The sequence below is a fragment of the Miscanthus floridulus genome, chromosome 18, assembly GCF_019320115.1.
Source record: "Miscanthus floridulus cultivar M001 chromosome 18, ASM1932011v1, whole genome shotgun sequence".
Taxonomy (NCBI): domain Eukaryota; kingdom Viridiplantae; phylum Streptophyta; class Magnoliopsida; order Poales; family Poaceae; genus Miscanthus; species Miscanthus floridulus.
This window is the reverse complement of record NC_089597.1, coordinates 26,795,445-26,810,687: the sequence shown is the minus strand read 5'-3', so window position 1 is coordinate 26,810,687 and position 15,243 is coordinate 26,795,445. Positions and strand designations below refer to the sequence as shown.

General features: G+C 41.8%; 1 protein-coding gene across 1 annotated transcript; it reads right to left on the bottom strand.

Moving 5' to 3' along the window:
- Positions 1-4,797: 4,797 nt before the first annotated feature.
- On the bottom strand, positions 4,798-7,154 carry LOC136523063 (putative receptor protein kinase ZmPK1). Its single transcript, XM_066516841.1, has one exon. It carries the CDS (start codon positions 6,807-6,809, stop codon positions 4,845-4,847), a length of 1,965 nt encoding a protein of 654 aa, XP_066372938.1. The 5' UTR covers positions 6,810-7,154; the 3' UTR covers positions 4,798-4,844.
- Positions 7,155-15,243: the final 8,089 nt, after the last annotated feature.

The following is a 15,243-nucleotide window of genomic DNA, read 5'->3' as shown; positions in this document are numbered from 1 at the left end:
TATGTCCTAAGAGTCTTACTAGTACAGGTTTGGGTAGCTACTATGCTTAGGTTTTTGATAGCGTGAGTAACCTGCCGTTACTCATAATAGGTGATTATTATAATTACTCTCATGATAAAATGATGAAAGAAAAAATGGAGACCGGACAGGGATATGGTGTAGGTATTGGTGGGTGTAATAGGTTGTGTCTCGCGGTCAACGGGGCTTAGCTTGGTTACACTGTTTTCCCTATTCATGTTGATTAAGGACCGTCCGTTGCTATGAATGGTAGTCAGGTCATAGACTTATTATCCTGAGCACATACCTGCTTATGGGAGCGAGAAGGCTTGTTACGCTCTTGTCGTAGGTTTTGGCTATTTCTAGACCGACTGATTGGAGGCGGGGAAAAGTGGAGGTCTAAGCACCATACTGAGATCGGGTCTCAAGTGTGGGGGCTTGGAGTCTAAGTTTGGACGGGGACTTGGACCCATGATAGGAGTAGAATGGGTTGGTCTTGTTTGTGCTTTGGGTACAAACGGGGCGTGTGTTTTGGGGTACCCAGCTAGGATACATTGGTTCATAAATCACCGTTTCCATGAGATGGTATGACTTGGCTATGGTCTAGCACCGTAGTAAGAACTAAAAGATGAAAGATGGTGAAATAATTCTGATTGCTCAACCCTTGCTTGAAAGTAGAATATGTGCTTACTTAGAATGGTTAGCTAATGAAATAATCATGACTGCTAAGAAAACTTGACTATAAGGATGAACTATTAGTAATGCTTTTCGCAAACAAAAGAAAACAGCAAACCCATATTGCCTATCATATCCTTGAGAGTCGGGAAACTATTCTCACTAGTTGGGTAAGTCTTGCGGGTACATTATGTACTCAGGGTTTATTTACCCCTATTGCAGGTGTAACTTGAGGAGTAGCTCTTGTGTGGAGGATTCTTCTGGTGGGCACAGATGGATCCTTGTATCATTTCTGCTAGATGTTTATTTTCATTCCGCTATTTAATCATCGCACTCTGAACTCTGGTATTGTAATAAATAATTTCTAAGAACTCTTGTTGTATGAAATGGACTAAGTATTGTAAGCTCATACTCATTATTAGATTCTAGATGTAAAACGTGGATTGTTTCGAGTTCTCCCTTAGGGTGTGCTCGACAGAACTGTTTGATGTAGCTCCCTTTCTAGGTGCTTAGTGTCTAGTAGAAGACGAGTGCCTCCAAAAATGTGTTATTTTAGGTGGTTCTATCATACTCGCACATCTTCCCGTAAAATGCACAGCCACTGCTTTCCTGACCCACCTCTGTTGGCTATGTGGCTACTGATTTTTTTACTATTTCATTTCCACATGTCAGCTAGCTATTTACAGTCCTTGTTGGGGATGGCCTAAGGGCGTCCGCAACAAGGAAATGAAATCACTTAGCTGGCGTGGTGGAGTCTGGGAATAAAGAAAGAAGAAAATCACCAGCCCCACAACATATATGGATGTGGGTCACGCATGCAGAGTGTTGACACAAAAATGTGGCGATGTGATCAACACACAGTAAGCTGAAAAATCTGAGTGGAACAAGACTAGAGATCTGCTTGGCTTCAACACAGAACCAGCCGATTCTGAAAATCCAACGACGTGCCAGTCAATTTGACCTGCAATTGACAAGGATAGAAAATTTTATCAGTAATTTAAGGTGAAATATGTCGGTGTTGCACCAAACAATTTTGAGTCTAATCTATTATCATCAATAGTGGGATTTGATCGGATCAATGCAGCTATGATAATGATAATAAACTAAAGTCAAAGAATCTATAAAACCATCTATATGTTAACAGATTTATGAAAATATGCTATAAGTATGAGAGTATAGGCAAATCGGCTAAAATAGCCGATGTAGTCATAGCAAACAAACAGAGTGCATATCTTGATCATGAACAAGACCACTAATCAATAACTTCTAATCTAAAGTCTAACCAGTGAGGTTCAACCAGATCGATGCAGCTATGGTAGTGTCATTAGATTAGATCTCATTAACTAGTGAGTTTATTTAAGATTGAAACATGTCTTTGGATTCATACTATGTTTGACTAGAATAAAGGTAAAACAGCCGATCTAGCAGAATCAAGCCATCAATTATAAGGTTTAAAGCATGACCAGATCAAAGGACGATCTATTAAGATGATGTAATGCCGATCTATCACTATCTCAATCGGGTGATTTTGTTATAATTAATAAAGCATTAATTATAGCAAAATCGATAACCGGTGAATCAACCAAAAACAGCAAAGAAAATTTTACTAATCTTAGCAGATTCGATAACTGATGATATTATATTAAACAACAAGTTATTTAACACAAGATCGATAACTTTGATCTATATTATGATTCGTAAGAGATCAATCAGCTGATATAGCCTTATAAACTACGACACAGATTGATAACTAACTTATATTATGGCTCATAAGAGATCAATCAGCTGATGCAGCTTTACAAGCATAATACAAGTCGTGACGGTACTCACAAGTGAGCTGGATGTCGATCAGTCGATGCAGCCCTGTTTGCTGAAGAACTCATCGAGATCTACAGTACTCCTACTCCTAATGCAATGGCGAAAGCCAGAAAAATTGTATTGATTGAATGTTTATCCATTTTTTATAATAACCAGAGTCTAATATTTATACCCGGAACCTAAACATGAATCCTACTCAAATATGACTTATTATAATTCTTGGAATAAAAGAAAACTTCCTAACTTAATAATAACCTAGATCCCAATTTTCCTTATCTGTATAGTCCAACACATCTTCCTGGTGCCACTCAAGTATAGCCCATTAACGCCGTCTGCTGACGTCATCCATAAAATAGCCGATTCTGACATCACATATAAATCAATTAATATTGATTTACATCTAATCGATTCCTTGATGACACAATCCTGGAAGCTTCGAGTTCCCGCGTTCTTCTTCCCAAATTTTGATGTAAATACATGCCCCCAATTTTGGGATAAAAATGATTTTATTCCAAAATTCCTATTCATCTGTTCACCGTGTTGCAACCGCTCATTCCAAAATAAACGCATGGCTCCTGATCTCTCGGGCCAAATTCTATATAATACCCCAGCAGTATCATTTCTAGCTCGCTCGGCCTGCTTACTTTCCTCTTTTTTCTAGAGCAAACTTCAATAGTCAAAGCCGCCACTGTCAAAGCCTTAACCCTAGCAAATCCTCTGTTCTACCAAACTGTTGTTCAAGTAACCTTCCTCAGATTCAGATCCATTTTGGTTATAATGGCAACCAGCGACCACGTTCCTGAGGTATGCCTTCAAACTTCTACCCTTCAAGTGTTAACCACTACTCTGTATTTTCCTTTTTCCTAAATTCGTCCCAACTGGTTTCTAGGAAATGAGGAATGAAATTTTAATTCCATCAGCTGTTGTTCCTAATGCCTATTATTTTGAACCCATGGGTGACCCTGATCCATCTGATTTCATCAATCAAGAAACCAACTAAATCCCCTTCAAACAATCTATAGTAGATTTGTCTTCTTGGAACACCAAAACTTCCTTTAGAAGCTAGCCCAAAATGCCTAAGGGATGGAGGGATTGGTTTCATAGGGTATCAGAGAAAAAGGCTAGAGATTGGAAAATTTATGACTTGAATCAATGCCTAACACTCTCATAATCTGGAATGGAGAGGAATGACTCACTTCTGATTTCTGCATCTTACTTTTGGTCCAACACTTTGAATGCCTTTGTTTTTTGTCATGGTCCAATGACCATCACTTTGGTCGATATTTACATGTTGACCGGCCTTAGAATAATAGGATTAATGTAACCCTATGATTTCTTAAGTGTTGGGTACAAGAAATTAGCCAAAATATCAGACTGCACAGGATGGGCAAGCTATATTCTGAACTATATTGGGGATGGATCGATTGTTGATGAAAAAGAGCATGTAGCTTTTCTAAACATGTGGCTAGAAAAAATCATCTTTTGTGGGTCATCTTGCAGACCAACTTATAATCATAAATATATGGCAGAACGTCTAGCAGCCGGCAATGAAATCCCCCTCGAAAAATATCTACTGGGGTCTGCTTATCACCTGATGCACCAAGTATCTGTTCAATTACTGAAAAATGAACCAGTGCATACTATCAGTGGCCCTTGATGGTTAATACAATTGTGACTGAATCTGTACATACATAAAATTGTAAGACCCAATCTCAAGAATCTGAGCTTCCCTTCTTCCAACAAGATAGATGATGCTTGAGTGCATCGGCAGCAGCGATGTTCCAGGGCTCGGCCAATGCCAACCTAGCAAAGGTGATCTTCTGAACAATCTGTGCACTTTTGGATCAATATAGTGTGTTTAGATTGACTTATTTAGTTTGTTACCTTGATCAATAGACAAAGTTATGAAAATGAATTATAATATCATCTGAGGCATCTTATTAGTGATGATCTCTTTGCAATAGAGTTAATATTCTTTCTTGTTATGATCCAATTATTGCTTCAAGAAATATATAATGTAAAGTTACAATGGGATCTGATGTGTTTCATTGTAAAACAAAGTATGTAGGCAAACTAGCTAAAGGAAACAGCACTATTCGGTGTTAATAGAATTGCAGCATCATACATAGATTGCATAACATAGGAATGCAGCTATTGTTTACTTTGCTTGCACACTCCACACCATTACTTCGATTACAAAGGTACATTGCCTGACTAGTAAAAGTGGCAGTCTCAGATCACTAGACATTAATCCCAGCTCTTGTTTACTTTGCTGTGCAATAGCACACCATTGCTTTTGTTTACATAAGCACATCGCCTAACTAGTGAAAGTAGCAGTCTGAGGCCACGAGATATTAATCCATTAGTGAAAGCAGAGTTTCAACCACATGGCTCATGTTTGGTCTTCTCCTCCTCTCCGCTTCCACACATGAAACTGCTATCTTTAGCATCATTCCTGCTTGTAAATAGTTGAACTCTCCACTCAATCTGCAGTCAACGAACTCCAGGAGCCATGACTGATTTTTGCTTGCCAATTTCTCTTTAAGAATTTTGGTGTAGTGTCCAACAGTCATTTCCACCTCCACTTCGCCCTCACCCTGTACCACCTGACTGGAAACCCGAGTACCCATCACTAACTCAAGAAGCACTACTCCGTAGCTGTAAACATCGACCTTGCCAGTGATTGTAAGATTTAGAACCCATTCAGGTGCAATGTAGCCTCTAGTCCCATGAACTCTTGACAACATTTGTGCCCCGGCTCCTTGGCCTAATAGTTTCACCAACCCAAAGTCTGCAAGTTTTGGCTGGAAGTCTTCATCTAACAGTATGTTCTCCGGTTTGACATCGCCATGCACGATCCATTCAAGACATTCATGGTGGAGATAGGCTAGACCTTTTGCTACGCCGAGTGCAGTGTTGTACCTTTGGCTCCATGTCAGACTAGGAGATAAGTTCATATTATGAAACAGAATCTTGTCTAAAGAACCATTCTCAACAAACTCAGAAACCAAAAGCCTATGAGTCTTCTCAGCACAAAACCCCCATATTCTCACCACATTCATATGATATATTCTTCCAATGACACTAAGTTCAGACCTGAACTCTTGCTCTTCTTGGATAATATCACTTAGATTCTTCACTGCGACCTTCCTTTCATCACTGAGGACTCCCTTGTAAACCACTCCTGACCCACCACTTCCCAGCTCTTCATGGAAACAATTAGTTGCTTTCTGTAACTCCTTGTAGCTGAACCTGCAGAACTGGCCATAAAGTATCATGCTTCCTACATCTGTAGTCTCTGGTCCTTTTCCCCATTTGTGAATAACCCAAAACCCAACTAAGATTAATATGACTTCGACAACAAGCAGTGTCAATGCACAAGTAATGAAGTAGCCATACTTGAACTCTTTCTGAGGAGGAATTGCTATAGAAGATGCCACATTTTCAAGAACTCCGCGGACAGGGCTTTGTCTAGAAGGAAATACTGGCAATGAAAGTGTCGCCTCAGGAACTTTCAGATATATATCATTGTAGGGTTCTGGGAATTCCTTGCCACTGAAAAGCAAGTTCTTAAGATAACATTGACCGGTTCCCTCACGGTAACCAAATGCTTGGCAACTAACACTATCTGAGCAGATCTTCCAGCAGTTCTCCAATGGCATTGACATGTTGTAGTTTAATTCGTACCCCCAGAAATCTGTTCCAGGAAGTTCTTGGAATGTAAATTCCTTGTTGGCTACACTATTTGTCTTGCGCTTGCACCCTTTGCTCAAGTCTCTTGGGTCGATCACTTCAAAGCCTTCAAGACAAGAACACTCAGGCTCTGGTCTGTAACTGCATAGGCTGTTTACGCCACACAGGCCATGTATTTCACATAGCCGAGTGAACAACATCCAAGAGACGGACCAATTGCCGCTGGTCATGTCTAGACTGTACACCCCAAGGTTGCCATCATAATCCAGAGTCAACCTTGTCATTTTACCTTCACCAAGATCAGAGGCTTCAACTTTAAGCTGGTCACCAGCGACAAAAGCGCCATTGTCATCAACACCACAGTATTGGTTCCTGATATTACTGGTCGTAGCTTTCTCCCACGATTGGTTGTGTATAGGCCAATATTTAGTGCTAATCTCATCTCTATTGTACATAATCCTCGACGTGTAGTTACTATCAAAGTAAAAGGTGTAGAAGCCTGAAGAGAGCAAACCGTTGCCAGATGTAGATACCAACTTAGTATTTGTGGTCATCAACTGTGATGGCAGAAGTGTGTGTGTCGGCGAGTCGAAGCTCTCCCAGAGGCGACGGCCACCTTGATCCATGATGACAAGGTTGCCTGTGTCAAGAAGCACTGCACTTTCAGCATGAGCTGTGTTGGTGCTCCATACGGCTGCGCCATAGTAGTCAAGGAGTTCTAAGCTCCCGAACTTCTGGAAGACAATCCTGGGGCCATTTCCGATGACCGAGGCATCAAGGTTGGCCGTCCAGGCAACGGTCTTGCTGTTTGACCTGGTGAACCAGATGGAGAAGGTGAAGACATTGGCGCCCACCTTGTAGAAGCCGCATGAGAAGGCGCTGTTAGGCGACACTAGGATGGCTGTGGTGGTATCCCTGGTGGAGATGGAGAAGGAAGGAGACCAATGTAGTAGTAGTAGCGAAATTGCTAACACCTCTCAAGGCCATGGCTAGTTGGCTACAAATTCACAAAAGATAGATGTGCTGCTGTGCGTCGTTGGAGTCATATATATCTATCACCTGCGCACAGCCAGTCAGCGAGAGTCAAACAAGTGGCTTTTGGTCTTGTTGACTTGTAAGTGGCTAATATTTGCTCTATAGCATAGCAAATAATGCAGCAGTGCATACGAAAGGGACTATATAAAATTTCCCAAAAAAAAGAGAGAAGGGACTAAATAATATTTTAACGCGTCTAAGACCGTCGCCGATGGCAAAAATAGTCGTCTGTTATCAGAGAGAGAGAGAGAGAGTCGTCGTCGTCGTTGCTGTTCGTTTTCTCTGTAGCTTTTTTTTTGAACCAAAAGGCAGGAGACTACCAGTCCTAGTTGGCTGGCTAGTTGCTTTACTCAGTAGGACCATGTCAGCCGTAGTCTGCATTAAGTCAACGTCACTTTCTGTCACGGACTATTGCGTATACTAGCTCTGTTCTTTTTTCGCTTTAGCACAGTTTTCATATCATTTATCTTTTGGAATCCGGAAAAGTTCAATTGGATGAGTCTAGGTCCACCAAATAATAAACAAACTTGCATCCCTATGATTGCTACTACTGTACTAGATATACAGCTCACAACTGGCCTGTGGAAATTATCAGCTTTGTGATGATGGTTTAGTCACAATCATCTCTGCTGTAGATTCCTGTTTAAAATTTGGAAGAACTGATAAGGGTCTTATTGGCTACGTGGATTCTGATTATGCTGCTGATCTGGACAGGCGAAGATCACTTACAGGTTATGTGTTTACTGTTGGCAGTTGTGCTGTGAGTTGGAGGGCTACTTTATAGTCAGTTGTTGCTTTGTCTACTACTGAAGCAGAATATATGGCTATTTGTGAAGCGTGCAAAGAATTAATTTGGCTGAAAGGTTTGTACGCTGAGCTTTGTGGAGTTGAATCTTGCATAAGTTTGCACTGTGACAGTCAAAGTGCAATTTACCTCACTAAAGATCAGATGTTCCATGAGAGAACTAAGCACATATATATCAAGTATCATTTTGTGCGTGATGTGATTGAAGAAGGTAAGCTGAAGATATGCAAGATTAGTACTCATGATAATCCTGCTGATATGATGACAAAGCATATTCCTGTTGCTAAGTTTGAGCTGTGCTCAAGCTTAGTTGGTTTAATTGGATAGTCCAAGAGACTATTGTTGGCACCAGTGATTTTCTATCTTTGTTATGTTCAGGATGAAGGGTTGATTTATGATACAAGATGAATTTGTCTCAAGATGGAGTTTGTTGGAGTTGTTCCAAATTTATTCCAAGATATAGGCCGGGCTTCTGACGGAGCGAAGCGGAGGCCCGTCGCCGGAGGCTTGGGCCGTACGGTATATACACCCTTGCTAGGGTTTCGTGGAGACTTGATTCTCTTATAAGCCGCCATAGGCGTGTAACCCAAAACTCTTGAGATAGTGAGATTGTTGCTGGCTAGTGTCCGTGGTTTTTCCCCTTCACATCGGAGGGGTTTTCCACGTTAAATCATGTGTCTCCTCTGTGGCTTGATTCTTTACTTCATATTCCTATACGTCGTTCATAACAAGTGGTACCGGAGCTTTAGTTGCTGTTAGGGTTCATGACGACGTCGATGAAGTTCGATCTTCCGCTGCTGAACTACGACACGCGGTTCTCGCTATGGCAAGTCAAGATGCGGGGGATTCTGGCGCAGACTCATGACTATGATGAGGCGCTAGATAGTTTCGGAAAGAGGAAGGCCGAGTGGACTCCAGAAGAGATCCGCAAGGATCAGAAGGCGCTCGCCCTAATTCAGTTGCATCTTCATAATGATATTTTGCAGGAGTGTCTGAAAGAGAAAACTGCTGCAGAACTATGGCTGAAACTGGAATCGATCTGTATGTCCAATGATCTAACCAGTAAGATGCAGATGAAGATGAAGCTGTTCACCCTGAAGATGAAGGAGGAGGATTCAGTGATGAGCCACATCGCTGAATTCAAGAAGATCGTCGCCGACCTAGTGTCGATGGATGTGAAGTATGATGATGAGGACTTAGGTCTTTTACTGCTATGTTCTTTGCCAAATTCGTATGCAAATTTTTGTGACACCATACTTTTGAGCCGTGATGAACTAACCCTAAAGAAAGTTTATGAGGCTCTCCAGTCTAGGGAGAAGATGAGAGGCATGGTATAGAATGATGGGACGTCATCCTCCAAGGGCGATGCTTTGCATGTGAGAGGCAGAACTGAAAACAGATCCTCCAATGATGGCAATGATTGTAGAAAGAACTACGAAAGAAGAGGTCGTTCAAAGTCCAAGCCGCATGGTAATAAAAAGTTCTGTGTTTATTGCAAGCTGACAAATTATAATGTTGAGGATTGCAGAAAAGTACAGAATAAGGAGAAGAGGAAAAACAAGTCGGCTGGTAAGGTCTCTGTTGCTGCTGCTGCATCTAATGATGATTCTAGAGATTGTCTAGTAGTATTTGTTGGTTGTGTTGTTGATCATGATGAATGGATTCTCGATTCCGCATGTTCATTTCATATTTGCACTAACAGAAATTGGTTTAGCTCGTATAAGCCTGTGTAGAAAGGGGATGTTGTGCGGATGAGAGATGATAACCCATGTGACATTGTGGGGATTAGATCAGTTCAGATCAAGACTGATGATGGCATGACACGTACGCTAAAAAACATCAGGTATATACCAGGGATGTCTAGAAATCTTATCTCATTGAGCACGCTTGATGCAGAAGGTTACAAATATTCCGGTTCAGATGACGTTCTGAAGGTATCGAAATGTTCTCTTGTTTGTTTAAAAGGTGATCTTAATTCTGCAAAGTTATATGTCCTTAGAGGGTGTACTTTATCTGGTTCTGATTCCGCTATTGCTGCTGTTACTAATGATAAACCTAGTAAAACTAACCTTTGGCATATGTGTTTGGGACATATGAGTCACCATGGTATGGCAGAATTGATGAAGAGAAACCTGCTAGATGGCTGCACTTCGAGTAAAATAAAGTTTTATGAGCATTGTATTTTCGGGAAGCATAAAAGGGTACATTTCAACACTTCTGTTCACACCACTAAAGGTACTCTTGATTATGTTCATGCTGATTTATGGGGTCCTTCCTGTAAGTCCTCACTTGGTGGTGCTCGTTACATGCTTACAATTATTGATGATTACTCTAGAAGGGTTTGACTTTATTTTCTGAAACAGAAAGATGATACTTTTGCTGCTTTTAAGGACAGGAAAGTAATGATAGAAAGGCAAACTAAAAGGAAGGTAAAATTGCTTCGTACTGATAATAGTGGAGAATTTTGTTCGTGTGAATTTAATGATTATTGTAGATCGGAAGGCATTGTTAGGCATCACACCATACCCCATACTCCACAACAGAATGGTGTGGCCAAACGCATGAACAGAACCATCATGTCCAAGGCCCGTTGCATGCTGTCTAATGCCAGGATAAGCAAGCATTTTTGGGCTGAAGCTGCTAATACTGCTTGTTACTTGATAAACAGGTCGCTTTCTATTCCACTAAATAAAAGAACTTCCATTGAGGTATGGTCTGGTACGCCTGCTGATTATTCACAGTTGAAAGTTTTTGGATGCACTGCTTATGCTCATGTTGATAATGAAAAATTAGAGCCTAGAGCTGTTAAGTGTCTTTTCCTTGGTTATAGTTCGGGAGTCAAATGCTATAAATTATGGAATCCTGAAACAGGAAAGACTTTTATGAGCAGGAGTATTGTTTTCAATGAATCTGTGATGTTTACTGACAGTTTGCCCTCAGATCATGTTCCAGAAAAAGAGCTGCAGCGTATGCGCATGCAGGTGGAGCATGTTGATGATGATACAGGTGTGCAGATGGAGCCTGTTGATGAGCATGGTGACCATGATAATGATGTTGCTGAGGATGATGCTCATGATGATGTTCAGCAAACTCCTCCTATTTTGCAGTTAGAGGAGAATTTACCTATTGCTCAACGCAAGTCAAAAAAGACAATTGCACCTCCTAAGCGTCTTATTGAAGAGTGTAATTTGTCTTACTATGCTTTGAGTTGTGCTGAACATGTAGAGAATGTTTATGAGCCAGCAACCTATAAAGAAGCTATTCGTTGGGTGATACTGAGAATTGGATTTCTGCTATGCATGAGGAGATGCAGTCTCTTGAGAAGAACAGTACATGGGAGATTGTACCTTTGCTTAAGAATAAGAAGACCATCAGCTGCAAATAGATCTTCAAGAGAAAAGAGGGTTTATCTCCAAGCGAGCCTCCAAAGTATAAGGCAAGGTTAGTTGCTAAAAGCTACAGTCAAATTCCGGGTGTTGACTACAATGATGTGTTCTCTCCAGTGGTAAAATACAGTTCAATTCGTACTTTCCTTAGTATTGTTGCTTCACATGATCTTGAGCTTGAGCAGTTAGATGTGAAGATTACATTTTTGCATGGAGAGCTTGAGGAGGACATATACATGGACCAACCAGAAGGGTTCATAGTGCCTGGGCAAGGAAAAATATGTGTGCAAGTTGAAGAGATCCTTGTATGGTTTAAAACAATCCCCTCGTCAGTGGAACAAGAGGTTTGATTCATTTATGTTAGCACATAGTTTTAAAAGATCTAAGTATGATAGTTGTGTTTACATCAATCATGTTAATGGATCACCTATATATTTGCTGTTATACGTTGATGATATGCTGATTGCTGCCAAGAGTAAGATTGAAATCACTAAGTTAAAGAAGCTATTGAGTAGTGGTTTTGATATGAAAGATCTTGGTAGTGCTAAGAAAATTCTTGGTATGAAAATTAGTAGAGACAGAAAATCTGGTTTGCTATTTCTTAGTCAACAAAATTATATCAAGAAAGTTCTTTAGCGTTTCAACATGCAAAATGCTAAGGCTGTTAGTACCCCTATTGCACCTCACTTTAAGTTGTCAGCTGCTCAGTGTCCTAGTACAGATGCAGAGATTGAATACATGTCAAGGGTTCCTTATTCTAGTGCTGTTGGGTCTTTGATGTATGCCATGGTTTGCTCTCGTCCAGATTTGTCATATGCTATGAGTCTTGTTAGTAGATATATGTCTAATCCTGGCAAAGAACATTGGAGGGCAGTTCAGTGAATTTTCAGGTACCTCAGAGGCACAGCAGATTCCTGTTTAAAGTTTGGAAGAACTGATAAGGGTCTTATTGGCTATGTGAATTCTGATTATGCTGCTGATCTGGACAGGCGAAGATCACTTACAGGTTATGTGTTTACTGTTGGCAGTTGTGCCGTGCAAGGTTTTCATTTTCGGAAATTAAAATTTATCGGGGGTCACAGATAAAGAGGATAAACAGGATATATCGGAAATATCGGACTAAATTCAAATAAAATTTGATTTGAATTTAAGTAAATTTAAATAAATTTAAACAAAATTTGTACGAAAAAGATAGATATTTTCTTATCGGCACCTACGGATAAAAATGATATATCGGAAATATCGGGAGATTTCGGCCGATAAAGGAAACCATGGTGCCGTGAGTTGGAGGGCTACTTTACAGTCAGTTGTTGCTTTGTCTACTACTGAAGCAGAATATATGGCTATTTGTGAAGCGTGCAAAGAATTAATTTGGCTGAAAGGTTTGTACGCTGAGCTTTGTGGAGTTGAATCTTGCATAAGTTTGCACTGTGACAATCAAAGTGTAATTTACCTCACTAAAGATCAGATGTTCCATGAGAGAACTAAGCACATAGATATCAAGTATCATTTTGTGTGTGATGTGATTGAAGAAGGTAAGCTGAAGATATGCAAGATTAGTACTCATGATAATCCTGCTGATATGATGACAAAGCATATTCCTGTTGCTAAGTTTAAGCTGTGCTCAAGCTTAGTTGGTTTAATTGGATAGTCCAAGAGACTATTGTTGGCACCAGTGATTTTCTATCTTTGTTATGTTCAGGATGAAGGGTTGATTTATGATACAAGATGAATTTGTCTTAATGTGGAGTTTGTTGGAGTTGTTCTAAATTCACTCCAGAATATAGGCCGGGCTTCTGACGGAGCGAAGCGGAGGCCCGTCGCCGGAGGCTTGGGCCGTACGGTATATACACCCTTGCTAGGGTTTCGTGGAGACTTGATTCTCTTATAAGTCGCCATAGGCGTGTAACCCAAAACTCTTGAGATAGTGAGATGTTGCTGGCTGGTGCCCGTGGTTTTTCCCCTTCACATCGGAGAGGTTTTCCACGTTAAATCGTGTGTCTCCTCTGTAGCTTGATTCTTTACTTCATATTTCTATACGTCGTTCATAACATATAGCTCATCATGACATATTGGTCGTTGTATTGACTCGTTGCTGCACTGGAGCAACTTTGCAGCTTCCATTGTTATAGCTGTGGCCTCATACAGTCATATGTCTAGGGGGACAGAGACTCAATAAACGAACATCTGAATACGCTGAAATGCCTGCAAGGACAGCAATGCAAGAGTGCATTCACCAGTGTCGCTTGTAATTACTCCTATATACACCGCGCACTGGCAATTTCAATTTGGTACAAGTTGTACTGCCAGTACATTGGCAAGCATTAGTGTGTCCTAATAACCGGCTGAATATTCAGCGTGTCCGGGACCAGGCGCACTTGTTGCCCCCGGCCGTCCCGTCCACACGAGTCACTGAAAAGTCACACGCGTCTGGTAAGACAAAGCGACACCGAATGGCTCCTTTGGTGCCACGGGGATGGTGACCCTTGGCTTCGCCTCGCTGCCTAACTGACTCACTAACCGTGTCGAACGAAGCTCCTTAGTTTAGTTAGGATTTAGGAACCGGATAAATAAATGACGGAGGACCTGGATCAGCGTCGTCTCCTCCTAGAACAGAAAGATCACACATCACAGGCGACAACTGCAGCATCTGACACTTGTCTTTTACCACCACGGGCCACGACAACTGCAGTAATGTATGTTTTGTTAATTTGTTTGGCTTGTGATCTGCTGCTCATGTCACTGCATCAATCAACCCAACCGGCTCTAGGCCTCCTGTCCTGCAACGCGAGGCGCGTCGGCGTGGCCCGCGCAAATGGCAGCCCGTATCAGCTATTCATTCAGCTGTCGCTCTTGGGCCGTTTTTGCCGTCCAACACGCGCCCGCGTCCGAAACGGCCGAGCTACCTGCTACCGTGCCGTGCGGGGCGCCGGGTGGCGTCTAGGCTCTAGAGTGGCCTCCAGCACCAGTAGTCCAGCACGTAGCCTCGCCTACGGACAACGGGACAAGGGCGCTAGCTTACGCTTAGGCTTGCTGCGGCGCCTTTGTCGTGCGCAACCGGCCTCCGTTTGTCCGTCTCGTCGGCGTGCCCCCATCCAAGCACTACGCAGCGTCGTCCGGGGAAAACAAAAAAGCATGTCATGTGGACGACAAGAATAAAGATATGCCTAAGACGAGGTTAGTGGCAGTGCCCACGCTGAATGAATCTGTCTAGCCAACAACGTGTTGTTTTAGCCTCTTCCAACAACTAGATTTTTTTTCATGTACTTTATATTTACACCATCTTATTACTATATTTATAATAATTTTTTTCAGTGTAATTTATTGGACAAAGTGATGTAATTTGAGAATAACACAAATATATGCCAAAATTTTCAAAAAAAATTACAAATTATTTCAATGGATTACAAATATCAAAGTAATATATGTCAAATTGTTTTCAAATGCAATCAAATTGTTCAGAAATATATGCCAAATTGCATACCTCAGAGTGGGCAGCAGAGCAGTGGCATAGGGAGCCGCGGCCAGTCTGGGCGGTGGTTGGGGGCGAACTAGGGGCGTCGGGGCGGCTAGCCGAGCGGCAATGGAGGGCCAACGGTTGGGGTGAACTGGGGGTGACGGGCCGACGAGCCGGGCGACGGTGGAGGGCCAGCCTAGGGACCATGGTTGGGGGTGGCGGGGCGGCAAGCCAGATTGCGGCGGGTCGGCAAGCTAGATAGATAGAGAGAGAGAGAGAGATCGGATGCAGCGAGAGAGATATCGGGACGCAACGACGGAGAAAGAGATCAGACGCAGAGAGAGAGAGAGAGAGATCCGACGCCACGTGCCCAATCC